Genomic DNA, 20,280 nt, shown 5'->3' with positions numbered 1-20,280 from the left:
TGGGAACATAGCCTTAGAGTCTATATGTCATGGTCAACCCCTCAGGCCCTGGACTAAACAAAACACAGTTAATCAGTTTTACCTGGAGTGTTCCTTTAATTCTCATTTCATCTCTGTATTTTTAGGGTGCTTTTACATTGCGTTTTGGAACCTGTTCAGTGGTTCCATCGGGCCTTACGTCCGAACCCCCCTCAAAACAGGATTTGGGCGTATGCGCGGATGGGGCCATTGACTTTGGGCATGTACACCTACTGGAGGCGGACACTCAGACGTAGCAGACTGCATCTGAGTGTCCACCTCTAGTAGACGTACACGCCCGAAAATGAAGCACGACTGAGCACACGTTCACTCTGTCGGTACCATTATAGCATATGGCCCCATCGGTGCATATGTACGAATCCCGTTTTGCGCGGGGTTCAGATGTAAGCCTCAACGGGGGTCACTGAACGGGTGCCTGAATGCAGTGTGAATGCACCCTTAGCCAAGTTCAAACACCTTGGTTGGTTGCTTAGTTGCATTTCATTTCAAGGTAAAAACAGGAACGGATCCCAAAGTACATAGACACATTACAACACAGTGATATTAACCTGCTAGTAACTAGTGTTCTGCATTGCACAAATATTTCCTATGTGTAAAGTTTCTAAAGGATTTGTCCATATCTGCCATAAACTAAATTAGTTGTAGGGACTTAGAAAGTAAGTTCTCATGTAGCTGTCAAGTTAAAGGGTTATTAGCAAAATCACAAGCTATTTTCATTCCCTATGGAGACGGAAAACTAGCTGAACGCTGTGGGTCTGACTACTAGGACCCTCAGCAATCTTGAGCTGCGGCTCTGTAACTCTTAGGGTAGGTTCACATGAACATATAAAAAATCAGTCATCCAGAAAAGTGGGACTATTCTATTCTCACTTGTCATCTGAGTGCAGTTTTTTTTTTTACTCAGCAGCTATTAATCATTTGCAGTTTCCCATGTTCCAGGACTGCATTCTAGGAAAACCAGAGTTCCAGGACTGCATTCTAGGAGAACCAGAGTTCGAGGACTGCATTCCAGGAGAACCAGAGTTCCAGGACTGTATTCCAGGAGAACCAGAGTTCCAGGACTGCATTCTAAGAGACCCAGAGTTCCAGGACTGCATTCTAGGAAATCCAGAGTTCCAGGACTGCATTCCAGGAGAACAAGAGTTCCAGGACTGCATTCCAGGAGAATCAGAGATCCAGGACTGCATTCCAGGAGAACCAGAGATCCAGGACTGCATTCCAGGAGAACCAGAGATCCAGGACAGCATTCCAGGAGAACCAGAGTTCCAGGACTGCATTCTAGGAGAACCAGAGTGTCAGGACTGCATTCCAGGAGTACCAGAGTTCCAGGACTGCATTTCAGGAGAACCAGAGTTCCAGGACTGCATTCCAGGAGAACCAGAGTTCCAGGACTGCATTCCAGGAGAACCAGAGTTCCAGGACTGTATTCCAGGAGAACCAGAGTTCCAGGAATGTATTCCAGGAGAACCAGAGTTCCAGGACTGCATTCTAAGAGACCCAGAGTTCCAGGACTGCATTCTAGTAGATCCAGAGTTCCAGGACAGCATTCTAGGAGAACCAGAGTTCCAGTACTGTATTCTAGGAGAACCAGAGTTCCAGGACTGCATTCCAGGAGAACCAGAGTTCCAGGACTGCATTCCAGAAGAACCAGAGTTCCAGGACAGCATTTCAGGAGAATCAGAGTTCCAGGACTGCATTCCAGGAGAACCAGAGTTCCGGGACTGCATTCCAGGAGAACCAGAGTTCCAGGACTGCATTCTAGGAGAACCAGAGTTCCAGGACTGCATTCTAGGAGAACCAGAGTTCCAGGACTGCATTCCAGGAGAACCAGAGTTCCAGGACTGCATTCTAGGAGAACCAGAGTTCCAGGACTGCATTCTAGGAGAACCAGAGTTCCAGGACTGCATTCCAGGAGAACCAGAGTTCCAAGACTGTATTCCAGGAGAACCAGAGTTCCAGGACTGCATTCTAAGAGACCCAGAGTTCCAGGACTGCATTCTAGGAAATCCAGAGTTCCAGGACTGCATTCCAGGAGAACCAGAGTTCCAGGACTGCATTCCAGGAGAACCAGAGATCCAGGACTGCATTCCAGGAGAACCAGAGATCCAGGACTGCATTCCAGGAGAACCAGAGTTCCAGGACAGCATTCCAGGAGAACCAGAGTTCCAGGACTGCATTCTAGGAGAACCAGAGTGTCAGGACTGCATTCCAGGAGAACCAGAGTTCCAGGACTGCATTCCAGGAGAACCAGAGTTCCAGGACTGCATTCCAGGAGAACCAGAGTTCCAGGACTGTATTCCAGGAGAACCAGAGTTCCAGGACTGTATTCCAGGAGAACCAAAGTTCCAGGACTGCATTCTAAGAGACCCAGAGTTCCAGGACTGCATTCTAGTAGATCCAGAGTTCCAGGACAGCATTCTAGGAGAACCAGAGTTCCAGTACTGTATTCTAGGAGAACCAGAGTTCCAGGACTGCATTCCAGGAGAACCAGAGTTCCAGGACGGCATTCCAGGAGAACCAGAGTTCCAGGACAGCATTTCAGGAGAATCAGAGTTCCAGGACTGCATTCCAGGAGAACCAGAGTTCCGGGACTGCATTCCAGGAGAACCAGAGTTCCAGGACTGCATTCTAGGAGAACCAGAGTTCCAGGACTGCATTCTAGGAGAACCAGAGTTCCAGGACTGCATTCCAGGAGAACCAGAGTTCCAGGACTGCATTCCAGGAGAACCAGAGTTGCAGGACTGCATTCTAAGAGACCCAGAGTTCCAGGACTGCATTCTAGGAGATCCAGAGATCCAGGACTGCATTCTAGGAGAACCAAAGTTCCAGCACTGTATTCTAGGAGAACCAGAGTTCCAGGACTGCATTCCAGGAGAACCAGAGTTCCAGGACTGCATTCCAGGAGAACCAGAGTTCCAGGACTGCATTCTAGGAGAACCAGAGTTCCAGGACTGTATTCTAAGATACCCAGAGTTCCAGGACTGAATTCTAGGAGATCCAGAGTTCCAGGACTGCATTCTAGGAGATCCAGAGTTCCAGTACTGTATTCTAGGAGAACCAGAGTTCCAGGACTGCATTCTAGGAGAACCAGAGTTCCAGGATTGCAGTCTAGGAGAACCAGAGTCAAAGGACTACATTCCAGGAGAACCAGAGTTTCAAGACTGCATTCTAGGAGAACCAGAGCTCCAGGACTGCATTCTAGGAGAAACAGAGCTCCAGGACTGCATTCTAGGAGAACCAGAGTTCCAGGACTGCATTCTAGGAGAACCAGAGTTCCAGGACTGCATTCTAGGAGAACCAGAGCTCCAGGACTGTATTCTAGGAGAACTAAAGTTCCAGGACTGCATTCTAGGAGAACCAGAGTTCCAGGACTGCATTCCAGGAGAACCAGAGTTCCAGGACTGTATTCCAGGAGAACCAGAGTTCCAGGACTGTATTCCAGGAGAACCAGAGTTCCAGGACTGCATTCTAAGAGACCCAGAGTTCCAGGACTGCATTCTAGGAAATCCAGAGTTCCAGGACTGCATTCCAGGAGAACAAGAGTTCCAGGACTGCATTCCAGGAGAATCAGAGATCCAGGACTGCATTCCAGGAGAACCAGAGATCCAGGACTGCATTCCAGGAGAACCAGAGATCCAGGACAGCATTCCAGGAGAACCAGAGTTCCAGGACTGCATTCTAGGAGAACCAGAGTGTCAGGACTGCATTCCAGGAGTACCAGAGTTCCAGGACTGCATTTCAGGAGAACCAGAGTTCCAGGACTGCATTCCAGGAGAACCAGAGTTCCAGGACTGCATTCCAGGAGAACCAGAGTTCCAGGACTGTATTCCAGGAGAACCAGAGTTCCAGGAATGTATTCCAGGAGAACCAGAGTTCCAGGACTGCATTCTAAGAGACCCAGAGTTCCAGGACTGCATTCTAGTAGATCCAGAGTTCCAGGACAGCATTCTAGGAGAACCAGAGTTCCAGTACTGTATTCTAGGAGAACCAGAGTTCCAGGACTGCATTCCAGGAGAACCAGAGTTCCAGGACTGCATTCCAGAAGAACCAGAGTTCCAGGACAGCATTTCAGGAGAATCAGAGTTCCAGGACTGCATTCCAGGAGAACCAGAGTTCCGGGACTGCATTCCAGGAGAACCAGAGTTCCAGGACTGCATTCTAGGAGAACCAGAGTTCCAGGACTGCATTCTAGGAGAACCAGAGTTCCAGGACTGCATTCCAGGAGAACCAGAGTTCCAGGACTGCATTCTAGGAGAACCAGAGTTCCAGGACTGCATTCTAGGAGAACCAGAGTTCCAGGACTGCATTCCAGGAGAACCAGAGTTCCAAGACTGTATTCCAGGAGAACCAGAGTTCCAGGACTGCATTCTAAGAGACCCAGAGTTCCAGGACTGCATTCTAGGAAATCCAGAGTTCCAGGACTGCATTCCAGGAGAACCAGAGTTCCAGGACTGCATTCCAGGAGAACCAGAGATCCAGGACTGCATTCCAGGAGAACCAGAGATCCAGGACTGCATTCCAGGAGAACCAGAGTTCCAGGACAGCATTCCAGGAGAACCAGAGTTCCAGGACTGCATTCTAGGAGAACCAGAGTGTCAGGACTGCATTCCAGGAGAACCAGAGTTCCAGGACTGCATTCTAGGAGATCCAGAGATCCAGGACTGCATTCTAGGAGAACCAAAGTTCCAGCACTGTATTCTAGGAGAACCAGAGTTCCAGGACTGCATTCCAGGAGAACCAGAGTTCCAGGACTGCATTCCAGGAGAACCAGAGTTCCAGGACTGCATTCTAGGAGAACCAGAGTTCCAGGACTGTATTCTAAGATACCCAGAGTTCCAGGACTGAATTCTAGGAGATCCAGAGTTCCAGGACTGCATTCTAGGAGATCCAGAGTTCCAGTACTGTATTCTAGGAGAACCAGAGTTCCAGGACTGCATTCTAGGAGAACCAGAGTTCCAGGATTGCAGTCTAGGAGAACCAGAGTCAAAGGACTACATTCCAGGAGAACCAGAGTTTCAAGACTGCATTCTAGGAGAACCAGAGCTCCAGGACTGCATTCTAGGAGAAACAGAGCTCCAGGACTGCATTCTAGGAGAACCAGAGTTCCAGGACTGCATTCTAGGAGAACCAGAGTTCCAGGACTGCATTCTAGGAGAACCAGAGCTCCAGGACTGTATTCTAGGAGAACTAAAGTTCCAGGACTGCATTCTAGGAGAACCAGAGTTCCAGGACTGCATTCCAGGAGAACCAGAGTTCAAGGACTGCATTTTAGGAGATCTAGAGTTCCAGGACTGCATTCCAGGAGAACCAGAGTTCCAGGACTGTATTCTAGGAGAACCAGAGTTCCAGGACTGTATTCCAGGAGAACCAGAGTTCCAGGACTGCATTCTAAGAGACCCAGAGTTCCAGGACTGCATTCTAGGAGATCCAGAGTTCCAGGACTGCATTCCAGGAGAACCAGAGTTCCAGTACTGTATTCTAGGAGAACCAGAGTTCCAGGACTGCATTCCAGGAGAACCAGAGTTCCAGGACTGCATTCCAGGAGAACCAGAGTTCCAGGACAGCATTTCAGGAGAATCAGAGTTCCAGGACTGCATTCCAGGAGAACCAGAGTTCCGGGACTGCATTCTAGGAGAACCAGAGTTCCAGGACTGCATTCCAGGAGAACCAGAGTTCCAGGACTGCATTCTAGGAGAACCAGAGATCCAGGACAGCATTCCAGGAGAATCAGAGATCCAGGACTGCATTCCAGGAGAACCAGAGTTCCAGGACTGTATTCTAAGAGACCCAGAGTTCCAGGACTGCATTCTAGGAGATCCAGGACTGCATTCTAGGAGAACCAGAGTTCCAGTACTGTATTCTAGGAGAACCAGACTTCCAGGACTGCATTCCAGGAGAACCAGAGTTCCAGGACTGCATCCCAGGAGAACCAGAGTTCCAGGACTGCATTCCAGGAGAACCAGAGTTCCGGGACTGCATTCCAGGAGAACCAGAGTTCCAGGACTGCATTCTAGGAGAACCAGAGTTCCAGGACTGCATTCTAGGAGAACCAGAGTTCCAGGACTGCATTCCAGGAGAACCAGAGTTCCAGGACTGCATTCCAGGAGAACTAGAGTTCCAGGACTGCATTCTAGGAGAACCAGAGTTCCAGGACTGTATTCTAAGAGACCCAGAGTTCCAGGACTGCATTCTAGGAGATCCAGAGTTCCAGGACTGCATTGTAGGAGATCCAGAGTTCCAGTACTGTATTCTAGGAGAACCAGAGTTCCAGGACTGCATTCCAGGAGAACCAGAGTTTCAGGATTGCATTCTAGGAGAACCAGAGTCCCAGGACTGCATTCCAGGAGAACCAGAGTTCCAAGACTGCATTCTAGGAGAACCAGAGCTCCAGGACTGCATTCTAGGAGAAACAGAGCTCCAGGACTGCATTCTAGGAGAACCAGAGTTCCATGACTGCATTCTAGGAGAACCAGAGTTCCAGGACTGCATTCTAGGAGAACCAGAGCTCCAGGACTGTATTCTAGGAGAACCAGAGTTCAAGGACTGCATTCTAGGAGATCTAGAGTTCCAGGACTGCATTCCAGGAGAACCAGAGTTCAAGGACTGCATTCTAGGAGAACCAGAGTTCCAGGACTGCATTCTAGGAGAACTAAAGTTCCAGGACTGCATTCTAGGAGAACCAGAGTTCCAGGACTGCATTCCAGGAGAACCAGAGTTCAAGGACTGCATTCCAGGAGATCTAGACTTACAGCACTGCATTCCAGGTGAACCAGAGTTCCAGGACTGCATTCTAGGAGAACCAGAGTTCCAGGACTGCATTCTAGGAGAACTAGAGTTCAAGGACTGCATTCTAGGAGATCTAGAGTTCCAGGACTGCATTCTATGAGATCCAGAGTTCCAGGACTGCATTCTAGGAGAACCAGAGTTCCAGGACTGCATTCCAGGTGAACCAGAGTTCAAGGACTGCATTCTAGGAGATCTAGAGTTCCAGCACTGCATTCCAGGTGAACCAGAGTTCCAGGACTGCATTCTAGGAGAACCAGAGTTCCAGGACTGCATTCTAGGAGAACCAGAGTTCAAGGACTGCATTCCAGGAGATCTAGAGTTCCAGGACTGCATTCTAGGAGATCCAGAGTTCCAGGACTGCATTCCAGGAGAACCAGAGTTCAAGGACTGCATTCTAGGAGATCTAGAGTTCCAGGACTGCCTTCTAGGAGATCCAGAGTTCCAGGACTGCCTTCTAGGAGAACAAGAGTTCCAGAACCATAATCTCAAGACTGCTGGGGTTCCCAGAGTTAGAGCCCAAGTGATTAGCACGTTTGCACTATACTACAAGGGATAACTTGTTATTTTGGTAATAACCTTTTAAAGGGTGGATGGTGCTCTGTGCATTACCTTTTATTGATCTCCCACATAGTGTAGGAACATACTAAGAAATATACCATATAGTGTCACATCGTATGGTGCCAAAATAACAGTGTATACATTGACCAAATTACACTTTCATGCAGTAGCCATAATAACAATGCTATACAATGCTGCCAGCATCAAATATTGCAAAAAGTGTACTGGACAGTAACAGCTACACACAAAACATAAGCTAATAACAAAGCAATACGATGTCTAAGTAATACTGTCATATCATTAGCATTAAAGGGGTTGTTCCACAACTATAACTAATTATCATAAATTAGTAGAGAGGTTGCTGATCACTGCTGCTCCCACCACAAATCACGATCAGGAGGGTTTCGAGTCCCCTGTCTGACTGCACTGCCACCCCATTCACACTATGTGACTGACAGGGGAGTGTATTACAGCTCTCCGCTACCTCCATCAGACCCACAGAATTCCATCAGAGCAGCAGTGCAATCACACAGGGAACTCAGGATCCATATTTTTTTTTCTGTGAAAGTCTCAAAGTTGGGACCCCCCATGATCACCAACTTACCACCCATCCTGTGGATCGATGATAAGTTGTGATTGTGGGACAACCCCTTTAAGATCGGGACTAGTCACATACATCAGGTACCAGGCCGTTTGATTAAGGGGGCATGAAAAGGTGTCAATAAGTGTGACCTCAACTCAATTTTTTTTTTATTATTTCAATTACCATCACTTTCATCTAAAAATAGGAAACAAAAACGAGCAGATGCAAAATAGGTCGGAAAATGAGGGATAAAATGTGGTTTACCCCTCAAAGGCCATAATGTCCAAATTAAAAAAAAGAAATTAAACAAATAAATTTTTTGTCCTTCCAACCTAGAACTTTCCTCCACGTGTCCTTTCACCGCCCATGAGGTTCACTTTAGACTTTCTCATTGGTAGGTCTTCTCTACCTTGTAGTGCCACCCTTGATGTATAACATTATTGTTTGAGCGGTGTATGGTGCTAGTATATAACCATGGAATGGTGGCATTACGTTACCTATTTTTGACACTGTGTGGTGGCTTTATTTAAAAACATTATGTCACTATTATTAATGTCGTTATATGGCGGTATTACTCTCCATTGATCCTGACGTGAAATAATGCGAGTGGTCAAAAGCTAATGCACAGAAGAAGCCAACTGTTCCACAGTGATTACTTCTAGCCCGTTTTTTAGCCCATTTCTTTGTAGAAAAGGGTCTTCAATGATGTGTAAATGTCAAATATGATAATATCTAATTATAGCTACTACACATGGGCCCCGGTCGTGCACTTGGCGTTCTGACATGTTACCTGCTGTTAGAAGCATATGGTATCTGTATTTCACATAACTAAAGCGCACATCAGTAAATGGAGATAACATTACATTGCAATGTCCTAGTTTAGTTCTGAAATTTTAAGGCAATAAATATACCAGTAAGTACATGGTAGTGTATACGGCAGAAGGCAAGATACATAAAAATAAGTGCAGAAAAAAATAGAATGATTTAATTCACCATCTATAATATTGTTAATTCAGTGGTAGATACAGTAAACTCCTTTGTCATAGATTTATTAATACATTTAAAGGCCATAATAAAAGGGAATCTATCAGTAGTATCCACCCTCCAAAACCGTCTATATCGACATGTAGGTCATAGGAAGCTGAATAAAATGATACCTTGATATCTACGATTTGATGACTTATTTCAGAGAAACCCATATTTCTCCTAATATTTAAATGAGCTATTAAGATCTATGGGAAGGACCTAGATCTCCCCGACAGCTTATTTTAACAGAAAGGGGGAGTTACCAGTGTGAGACAAGTAAATCAGGACAGCAGACTTTCAGTCATTACATGTCTCACACTGGTAACGCCCCCTTTCATTTATAATAAGCCCTGCAGGCAGATTCTCATGGAAATCTATGTCCGGCCCATAGATCTTAACAGCTCATTTACATGTTTAAAAAAATATGGATTACTCTGGAATAAGACATCGGATTACAGATAACAGGGTAACATTTTATTCAGCTTCCTATGACCTACATGCTCATATAGACGGCTTAGGGGGTTTGATCCTACTGACAGATTCCCTTTCATATGAGTGTTGTCTCTAATATTAAACATAAAATGTATGTTCTGAAATGGTAGAAGTTCTGCACTACATCTCACCTTCCATAGATGTGCTAAAGTTTTGAATCACAAAATATTATTTTTTTCTTTAGATATTACTAAATATGTCCCATGAGACCTGTCCCACCACACCCATGTGATACCCCTTTGACAGAAAATATTCAAAGGTGTCTGAAGTGTCAATGATGGTCTCCAAAATGACCTGTTGTATCGCAATAAATGTAATTTTTTTTTCTCTTTTAAAGAAGGAGACAGGGATCCTGGGGGTCTACATTAGGCTGGGTAACCGTACTGCTTGTTCTATGTGTGAGGACTGGCATCCAGTATAGGATCCGCCTTAGGTTAGGGCTGAACCTAAACTTTTTATCTCTGGCCACAAAAAATGGCAATGATATCACTGTTCATAAAAATGCCTGGACTAGTTGGAAATTTCAAGTCACAAGCAATTTCTTCTTTCAGTTGCTTCACTTCTAGCCTTTTTTTTTTTGGCCAGTTTTAGACAATCGTATTAGGGGTGCATTTGTGTGCCGAAATATGGTTGCAAATTCCAACCTGACTGCAGGTTCAAGGACGTGACCTGAAGCTTATAGATCCCTGCGAAACTTCAGTTTGGCTTTATATTCCTGCTCTAGGGTTGGGGAAAAAATTGTGTAATTGTGTAATATACTCGTCTGAAACTGGCTCTGGAGTTATATAAGAATCGCTTGCACATCTCTGACATTGGTTAATGGGGCTGTCCCATAAATGACATATATTTTCTCTCCACCGGATAGATGATAAATGTATGTTCGCTGGAGGTCAGGCTGTTTATACCGATACTGAGAATAGGGGTCCTAAAGTCCCATGTGTGAATGGAGTGGTAGTGAGCATGTGCGACCACCACTCCAATAGACAATGAACAAAGCCATGGTCGCACATGCTCACTTCCATTTCATTTATACAGTGGGCTTTAGGACCCATGTTCTCATGAACGACCAACACCTAACAGTGTAGAAATCCCAGATTTGTTTTGCTAATTTATTGCTCAATGCATTTATTCTACAAAGTTTGCTGCACCCTTTAAAAGCAGCCCCACTATTCCCCCATAAGTGATCTGTTCACTTATTTATTTTTTTAGAAGACCACAGTATTTAAGTTGCTATGCACGTGATGTATCCATAAGTGGAGGTGTCTATTTAACCTTGAATGAGTTCCCTTGGCCAAATAGTTACCCATAAATGTAGTCATCGCTTCAGTGTAAGTGATAAACTGCTGCAATTAACGAGAGGCTAAAGAAGCAATGTTTATGAAGGCATATAACATTTCCTAATCTCACCCCATTAGAGTCCCCTAGGAAGAAGCAATGCACTAAAAGTCCGTGGGTGGAAGTCTATGAAGTAATAAATGTACAATGAGCAAACATTACTGAGAAATCGTCACCCTACAGAAAGTCCAAACTAAAGCAAAGGCATGACTACCGGGAGGGCGATTATATAGTGGCATGGGTTAGTATGTGAAATATGAATCCAAGGACCATCCCAAACATCTATCCCATCACATGGGGCAAGGATTCAGCTTGTTACCCTAGCCCTGTATATAAATTCTCCTGCCAAGGTCAAGAGGCTTGTTGAGACCCCCTAGGGCATTGCTCCCCAACTTCACTCCAAGAGCTAACCACAAATCCATGCTTTCAGGATTTCCTTGGTCTTGCACAGGTGATGGATTTGCCACTTGGACAATACTAAAGAAATCCTGAAAACATGATCTGATGATGGCTCTTGAGGAGTGAGGTTGGGGAAGAATGCCTAGGACATGTTCTCCTCAGAACCCCTCTCCCAGCTATGTCTGCCTGTTGGGACCACCAAGTTCTCTAAAGAACATTCCAAACTTAATCTACTGCTTTAATGGACTAAACTTCTGTTACAATATCTTACAGGATCCACAAATCATGGGTGGATCAGAGGTACTGTCCTTTATTAACGAGGGAGAAGTTACCTTTCGAGGGTGTACATCCCTTCAAGGTAGACCATTGCAGTTGATCTGGGCTCTCGGAGAGGGGTTCCCAGTTCTGGTTGGCCTAGTATCTTGAGTGCTGAGAAGTTACCAAGAGCTCTACTCTCTGGAGGAACTGTTTTCTTAGAAAACGAGTGTGGCAAAACTTATTCAAGGGCCATGGAGAGAACCAGCAAAGGGAAATAACACAAGACCCTGAGATTCTGATTGACAGCATCATAATGATGCATAGGGGGGTAACTATAGTGGGTGCTGGGGTGCAGTCACACCCGGGCTATTGTTTTCCCTTGGGCCATAAGAGAAAACCATTACTATTAAAGACCCCTGAGTCCTGACATTTGGAGATTTTGCACTGGGGCCCACAAACTTCAAAATATGCCAAATTAATGAATTAATTTTATTTATTTTACTCATTTATATAGCATCATTAATTCCACAGCGCTTTACAGACATAATTCAAATTATTCTTTGCAATGCATCCCCCGTTCTTCTATGTGCGTCACTGTTACTTCTTGGCTGCCTGGAAAGTAAAGCCAGGTAGCAGAGCCTTCAGGGTATAATCACTGCCATACCGTCACTGGACAGAGCAGTCATTAAAGGGGTATTCCCATCTCCAAGACTATCTCCTAATATGTAGTAGGTGTAATAATAATACTGTAGAAATGTAGTATAGTTCTTCTGATTAGCCAAGTCGTTTACCCCTTAGGTATCCATGCTTACGACCACTAACAGCTAAATAATTAAATAATTGTCACTGTATGAGAGGTCGTAACCATGGATACCTAAGCTACAGCAATGCCCTACTCCCATAGTGAATCAGAAGAACTATACTACATTTCTAATTGGAGGTATTTGCTAATATTATTATTATGACACCTACTACGTAGGAAAGTGTCTTGGAGATGGGAATACCCCTTTAAGCTCTAGGTGAGTCAGCCATGGCTTTACTAAAGTACAGCTTGTTCCATAGTGTTTTCTTCCCTAAAAATAATTATATAAAGTAAATGTGACAGCAGTGGTTTCATTAGATGGTTTTGAAAATAGAATCTAGGATAATAATGCCACAAAATAGAGGTCATCAACAAGTCATGTTAGCAAGTCTCATATCCAATGGCTGCTCTACTATGAGGTATATATCATGGATGCAGAGATGGATAGGCCTGGCCTTTGTCTATGAGGATCCCAACACTATGAAATCAAGTACAATTGCAGCAAAGCCTAAATAAAAATAACAATTGTACATACTGAGATTTGTCCTGACAGGAACTGGGGAACATCACGCAACATTCCAGGGCTCATGGGGGACGTAACGGATATGGAGGGACGATCCATTTTCTGGGATTCAAAGGAACTAGAACCTTATAATCATAAGTAAAAAAAAAAAGAAAGAGTGAGAGAGTGAACAAAAATGTACTTTCCAAACATGAACTTTTTTTTTTCTAGAGACTAGGATGAACTAAATTAGAATAGGAGCAACATTTGACAAATGTAGCCTTGGTGTACACTATCGGCAATACATTCACTATGTCTAACACACACTCCCTAGACTGGGTCTCCTTTTGACATATGTTTGTCCAGTATACGTCCGTATAGTTATTTATGATTTAACTGTTTTGAAAAGTGTAGTTGACCATGAATTCCAATACAACTGTTTCTTTCAATTGGAGTCAATAGGTATACGGCATGGATGTGTTTGTGGTCGATCCGACCAAACCCAACTTTACAGATGTCGGCTAAGCTAGATAATAGGAAATAAAGAGATTGGTAAAAAGATTTTTACATAAAAGTCAAATTAAAATTTTCTTTATCCCTTAAGAAATATACAGTATACTGTATCAGGGCTGCTCTTAGTTTACCTCGGGGGTCTCAAATGCGGCCCATGGGCCACATACGGCCTCTGAAGCTGCATTTTGCAGGGCACCAGAGCTCTGGAGGCCAGAGGCATAATGTTAACCAGTCCCAGAGAAGAAGGGGGCCCGCCGACACCAGCGCCTTTTTCAGCTGGATCTGCGTCAGGTATACATTTGTTATCGCCGCTTCTGGAACAACCCAAGGTATAGAATTGTACCATAACCCATATGATGAACATCATATAAAGAAAAAATGGCAAAAATGAAGCTTTTTCATTATACTGACACACATAAAAGGTGTTCAAAAACAGGGATCCCGATAGATGTTCGGATTCGTTGGGTTCGATTGAACTTTAGTCCTAAGTCCAAAGTTCGGTTTGGGTACCAGGACTCTTCCCGAACTTGAACCCAAACCCCATAAAAGTCAAACTTTGGTGCTGTAAAATGGTCGTAATAAGGGTTAGGGGTCTCTCTCTCCCTTCCCAGAACTCCGAACACTAAAACGAACTCCGAGAGAAGTCCGTGTTTCGTGTCTGGAACTTTAATGTTCGAGTTCACTCACCTCTATTCAAATAGTCGTATTGAGAAAAAAAAAAAGGTATCACTGAAAACGTCACCTCACCCTGCAAGGAATGCGACCCGTCAACCACAATTTTTTTTTATATGCTGCCCATTTGCCCATCCGACATTGAGACCCCTGGTTTATTAAGTGTTCTGATGGGATCCAATGCATTGAGCGGATTTTAGCAACAAGCTGCAGTAAACCCAGACAAATCATATTCAGCAGTATGTATATTTAATGTCAATTACAGGATTGGATACGATCGGTAAACTACTGGCTGCATATCCCAAATACAATGAAATGCACCATACGACTTACTGGAATCCTGGGGGGCATGTGTGCTATCAGGTATCTTGGGGATATCTCTGAAAAGGAAAAGTTACATCATTTTCATAATTCCAACAATCAAACATTGTAGATTGGTACAATATATTGCAAGATCACATTTATACAGATATTTTAGTGTAGAAATGGGTAAAAACTATGACATATGAGCAACACAACTGAATGTCCATCAGCCTAACCTGTAAGTCAGGGGCGGACAAACCATTGGTGCAACCTGGGCAGCGGCACAGGGGCCCAAAAGTTATTGGGGCAACTTCCACCTTCAAAGTAGGTAGAATTGTGCATTCTGATGAGCTACTGGACCGCAAAGGGCACATGTATTGTTCATGTACAGGGGCCCTTTTAAGTCTGTTTCTGCCAAGGCTGTAAGTAAATCCACAGTAACCTCAGAGGGGTATTATTTGCTAGGATATGCTATCATATATTAGGATAGGTGGTGGTGGTGTTGTATCACTAATTCTGAGTTTAGCCCCTTTCATTGACTTTAAAGGGGCTCTACCAATGTATCTGATCCTTAACATCTCAATAAACTTTATTTGGTTTAAGAAAAAAAGATAGGGCTCTAGCGTTAAATCAGCTGATTGGTGGTTGAGCCCAGAAGTTGGACTCTAACCAATCAGTAAGTTATATGTTAATAACTTCTTAAAAGGCTTTTCTCATGAAGACAAATTGTGGAAATTACAATGTGCTTGTAATAAAAAAAATAACTTTGCAATTTACCTGTTATGAAAAATCCTCTCTATTCTCAAGAACGGAAGAGTTTTTAATTCTATTGTTTACTGTCTGTTGCATGGGATATCAGCAGTGGTCAATCTCCTAGCAAGATGTGCAGCACTTACAAGCTTTTTTTTTTAAAGAGCTTGCAAGTGCTGCTCTGATCCTGCCTGGCCAGCTCCAGCGCCACTGTGTTGCCCTATTGTTGCAGAGGCAGAGAGAACACACTTCGGGTCAGCGGCACAACCATGCCATTAGTCAGAACTGTCTATGTGTCTACGCATTTTGAGCTTGACGAATCTCAGTCTTGACCAAGAACGTCAGGCTTGAAACGCGTAGACCCGGTGTCTTTTACTCTCTTTATTCTTCCCTTCAACATAAAAAAAAAAAAAAAACCTTATACATTTACTCACCCTATCGGTCTGGAGACCACTAATTCTACTTGTGCCTCGGGTTTGGACTCCAGAATGATATTGTAAACTTCTTCGAATGTGGCGCCTTGTAAAATCCGCCCATTCCATTCTAAAACTTCATCACCTGAAGGGAAATGATTGTATGAAGGTTACATGAAATAGTGGCCTTCATTGTAAATCACATTTTGGGTCTGTGATGAGAGAACCCCATTAAACGTCAGAATCGTTACATTGTAAATCTATAGAGAAATGATTTGCAACCACAAATTTAGATGAGTACTTCATTTTTAGAATGTCTGGATTAATAGACCAAGAGAAGTGGTCACCGAGACCATTGGTTGACCAGCAGCAAGATGCACCTCAGTCTGTGTAATACACCGTGACTTACATTTACAATACGTACAGATTCTGCATCTGTAAGCAATTCTTATGTGTATACAGCATGCACGTCAAACTCTAGCCCATGGGCCAAATCTGGCCGGCAGGGTGGTTTTATTTGGCCCGCGACACCAGAACCACCACCCCTATGTGGGGCCCATTATTCTATATGGAGGACTATGTGGGACCATTATACTGTATGGAGGACTGTGTGGGGCCATTATTCTGTATGGAGGACTATGTGGGGCCATTATACTGTATGGAGGACTATGTGGGACCATTATACTGTATGGAGGACTGTGTGGGGCCATTATTCTGTATGGAGGACTATGTGGGGCCCATTATTCTGTATGGAGGACTATGTGGGGCCCACTATTCTGTATGGAGGACTATGTGGGGCCCATTATACTGTGTACTGGTTGGCCCGCGACTTTGTCCAAGTTTTTAATTTTGGCCTTCTGTGTGTTTGAGTTTGACAACCCCACATTATGAGCAGGTAACACCCAGGGCTTAGTACTACCGCTTACCCTAATTAACCTTAACAGTTAATGAACAGGTGAGACATGAAGACGCTCAACTAATTTTAGATATTTTGCTAAAAATACAAATTAGATCATTCTGGTTTTATTGAAACATCCAAAGGTAGCGCAAATTACGACTTCACAAACCGCGTTGCTCGGACGGCTCAGATAAGCTCGGCTACACCTTACAGTAAGAATTGTAAAGGAAATTAGCAACATAAATCATTCCTGCAGACCCAAACTGCTCACTGCTTGAGAATGACATGACTGCAGTAAGGGGCGATAAAGTGATTTATTCAGACTGACAAATGCACATTTTAACCCACAACTTTGAGCGCTGTGGATCTCTAGAGAGTGTAGTAATGACGTGAATGGCTCTTCGATGACCTGACTCCTAATAGGATGATACTGTAGCCTACTGGGTTTTGAGATTGTGACACCACAATGGAGAGAACAATAGTCACGACTAGACAACTACTGGTTGAAACAAAGGTAGAGATCGTGTTGATTTAGCCTGCTACAAGAACCAAATAATGTTATTTCTGTAAAAAATACAGTAGGACATCTGAAATATTTGTTATTTTCCCAAACCTCTAACCCAAACATTGCTTAGCCCTTAAATGGTATGACAACTCAAGAACCTAATGAAGGACATAGAACCTAAGAACCTAATGAGGCTCATAGAAGGACACTCATCTACAAACTTTCCCAATTAATTGACACATATCTCCTGTTTTCCCTTATTAAAAGGAAACTTACATGGGTTATAAGTGACATCCCATTGATCAACTGGGCCAAACTTAACAAAGCCACAAATTTAAGGAAGAAAGAAAAGTGATCTAGATGCACGGAGCTAGGGCAATGTTTTTCCAAGCAGGGTTACATTTCCCAAAAAAATAGTAAGAATGTCAAACAGTTCTTAGCATTTTCAAAGTTATATGGTCTGCAAGGCAAGGTTGGAAGTGAGCTATTGTTTCTTAAAGAGGCAGCAATGAGTGGACTACCCTTTTCCATACGCCTTATTAAAGCATATGAACATCATAGAAGGGAGTCCTTTTGTTTTTCCCCTTTTCGAGCCGGAGTAGAACTTCTTCAGAGGGTAGCTTCTCCTCTGTCAACACAACCACCTGTTACAAGGTTGCCCATTTATGGAAATGGGAGCCATGTAATACTATATTTCACCTGCACAAGTTGTTTCTGATATTGATCATAGTTAATCCTTCAGCTCATCACCAAGCTGAGCCTTTTGATCTGTTGATAGACAAATACTTCAACCTAAAAAGGGTTTATCCGCATGAGATAGCTACTCTAAGATGACGCAACTAATGCTCACCATATGGAACAACTATGCAGGCTATTTGACTATTTTATTCCCACCTTAGCACTTATCACTTTTAGCAAGGAAAGTTTGTATAAAGTGTAATGAAACCTTTCTAAAAGGCCATCTTTTTAAGGGAACGCCCTCTTTTCCAGACAAGATTTACCGTGCTAGATTTTCAGTTCCACCATATATTATACATACTACTTTGAGAAGATCAACCCTTAGAAGACAATTTGTTTTTTTTTCAATGCAGTTTTATGGCGGTGTCAAGAAAATTTCAGAATATGTGTTCTAAATTTCAGAGCTGTGTTTACAAAAAGAATGGATTGCTAAAACGTTCTTTCTTTGAATATTCTTAACTTCCAGATGATCCCATGCAACAGGCAGCAAGGATAAGAGAGAAATACCTGGCCGTAGTCTTCCAACAGTGTCCGCCAGGCTTCCTTTCTTCACTTTGGTGATATAAGCGCAGAGATGACCGGTCTCTGACATTTTGCCTCCTACAACCTAGGAAGAAACACAAAATTCTATGTTAAAGGAAAGGTAACATGCATGAAGAAGTTTCATGACAGTTGGAGGGCTTGGGTGTCCTCTTGGTCTCTGAAGCCAACATCTCCTCGGAGATCAGATTCTGATGATCTAGCTTATTGAGCTCAATGTCTCGGAATAGGGGTCGTATATATAACCTATATCTATTAGGGTTGTTGAGTAGACCTTGAAGTCTAGCTGGTAGCAGTTTGTTAGCCTCCTGTCCTTGACCTCAAAGATGGAAAGGCTTATGATGTGCTTCCTGTTTTTTTCCGATGAGGTGTCCATACATATGATTTTCCAAAATCATATTTTAGGCTTCTTTGGTAACAGCCATAATATGGATATGGACTCCTACATGGATTGTTCCATGCCCAGGCTTAGGACGGCAGGGAGTTTTATAGTTCATTGTGTCTTTTAAACAACAAATCATGAATCTTCTAAGCACCCTGAGAAACAGAAAGAACACCAATGTATCTAGGGATATAATAAGATGTATAGATGTATAGGTAGAAATGAAACTTGGCGGTTTACATAAAGGCTTGTTTATCAGCATATCAAGGGATTCAATGATTAAAGAAAGTGAACAGATTTCAGAGGGAAACATATTTAGAACAAGAGGTCATGATCCAAAGCTGCAGTGCTGGAGGCTCCGGGACACTTGAGGATGTTCTACTTTTAGACCAGGACTGTTATTCATAAAATACCCTCTCAGCACACGATATGGAAGCATAGACAATAAAAGAGCTCAAAATCCTGGGGAGACGCAGGAGGCTATTATGAATAGAAGCAAAAGATCAAATAGCAGAAGGTCTGTGGTTCTGCAACAAAGAGAAAAATTGGCAGATTGCATGTGCCAAGCGAAGCTTTTATGTCTTCAAATGCTATGTTTCTAGGTGTTAAATTATTTCTGAGAAGACTGACACATTCATTTGTGCAGCTCAGGACTGAGGACGTGTCTGTTTCAGAACATGTATTTTGCGCTAAAGAAATTCACAGTGAAGAGAATCCCTGGAATCGTAACAGCTTTATGAGCCAAATCTGGACGTGCTACACATAGGGAGCGCAGAAAGCCACAGTTCGGATTTTCTCACAGTAAACTTCATTTCGATAGCCATTATTAACGTATTACATGCCAAGTAGTGATGGACAGCAAGTAGGAAGAATAGTTCTGTAACCAGTAAAGGAACAAATGGCCTTGTTAGAGAATATGGGACTGGAAGCTCTCTTACAAATGCTTGAATTTACAAAAACCCAAGTAAATCATCTATCCATTCTCTGTGCTTCATCCAACCTTTACATTTTTGTAATGTTGGTCAGAAAACCATAATGTCACGCAGGGTGAGGGAAAGACGTAGTACAACACAGAGGGAAGAGGGAAAGGGAGCCCAGACACTAGGGAAAGGGGTAGTGGAGACCTCCTAGTCTGGTCTAGTGTCATACTGTCTCAACTACCGTCCCTATATTGGCTCTTCACCAATCACCGCATGCAAGCCTCGCCTTGACTTTCCCTGGCATATGGCTAAGGCTAGGGAAGGGAGGAGATGAGCACTAGTCAATCTCCACTAAACTCTATAGACAACAAGGGTAGATAAACAGGGGGGGGAATGCTTAGCTTTAGACGACTCCAGACAAATGTGAACTCGGCCTCAAGCTCCAGAGAGGACGAAGTACTGCTCTTGCTAAAGCCTCACAAGTAGTAATGAATATCGCCGGCACCTCCCTCTGAGACACACCAGGTATTTATACACCCAGGCCAGGGAGCTAATTACCAGAGGGAGGTAGCCGTTAGATCCTAGAGACAGCCTCTCATCTAAGAAGATGTCTGTAATGCCAAACGTAGTGATCTCCTGCAACCAACTGCAGGGCGTCTGTCTGTCACTTCTGACACACCCGTGACACATAATTTTAGGGGGATAAACACATACACAGATAAGGTTTACTGAAATGTTTGCTACTGAATATCTGACTGATACACCTGTATAGGGCTGTTTCTGCAGCATGCATGTGTTTTTTGCAAGTCCCATTCAGACTACTGGAATAGTCACAGAAATTTAGGCAAAAAATTGTGAACCCTATT

The 20,280-nt window shown here is 43.6% G+C and overlaps 1 protein-coding gene across 48 annotated transcripts in view; it reads right to left on the bottom strand.

The window, feature by feature from the left end:
* Positions 1-20,280, bottom strand: part of RIMS2 (regulating synaptic membrane exocytosis 2) — a 659,880-nt gene that overhangs the window by 218,687 nt on the left and 420,913 nt on the right. For all 48 annotated transcript variants that reach the window (XM_073679706.1, XM_073679709.1, XM_073679704.1 and 45 more), the window contains 4 exons: positions 18,080-18,179; positions 15,453-15,576; positions 14,299-14,345; positions 12,814-12,926 (listed from right to left, as the gene is read on the bottom strand). In XM_073679706.1, coding sequence (XP_073535807.1) covers positions 12,814-12,926; positions 14,299-14,345; positions 15,453-15,576; positions 18,080-18,179 — 384 coding nt within the window. The remainder of the gene's footprint in view (positions 1-12,813; positions 12,927-14,298; positions 14,346-15,452; positions 15,577-18,079; positions 18,180-20,280) is intronic.

The sequence above is a fragment of the Phyllobates terribilis genome, unplaced genomic scaffold, assembly GCF_046119375.1.
Source record: "Phyllobates terribilis strain yellow unplaced genomic scaffold, ASM4611937v1 Scaffold_4__5_contigs__length_816908805, whole genome shotgun sequence".
Classification (NCBI taxonomy): domain Eukaryota; kingdom Metazoa; phylum Chordata; class Amphibia; order Anura; family Dendrobatidae; genus Phyllobates; species Phyllobates terribilis.
This window is presented reverse-complemented; position numbering and strand designations above follow the sequence as displayed.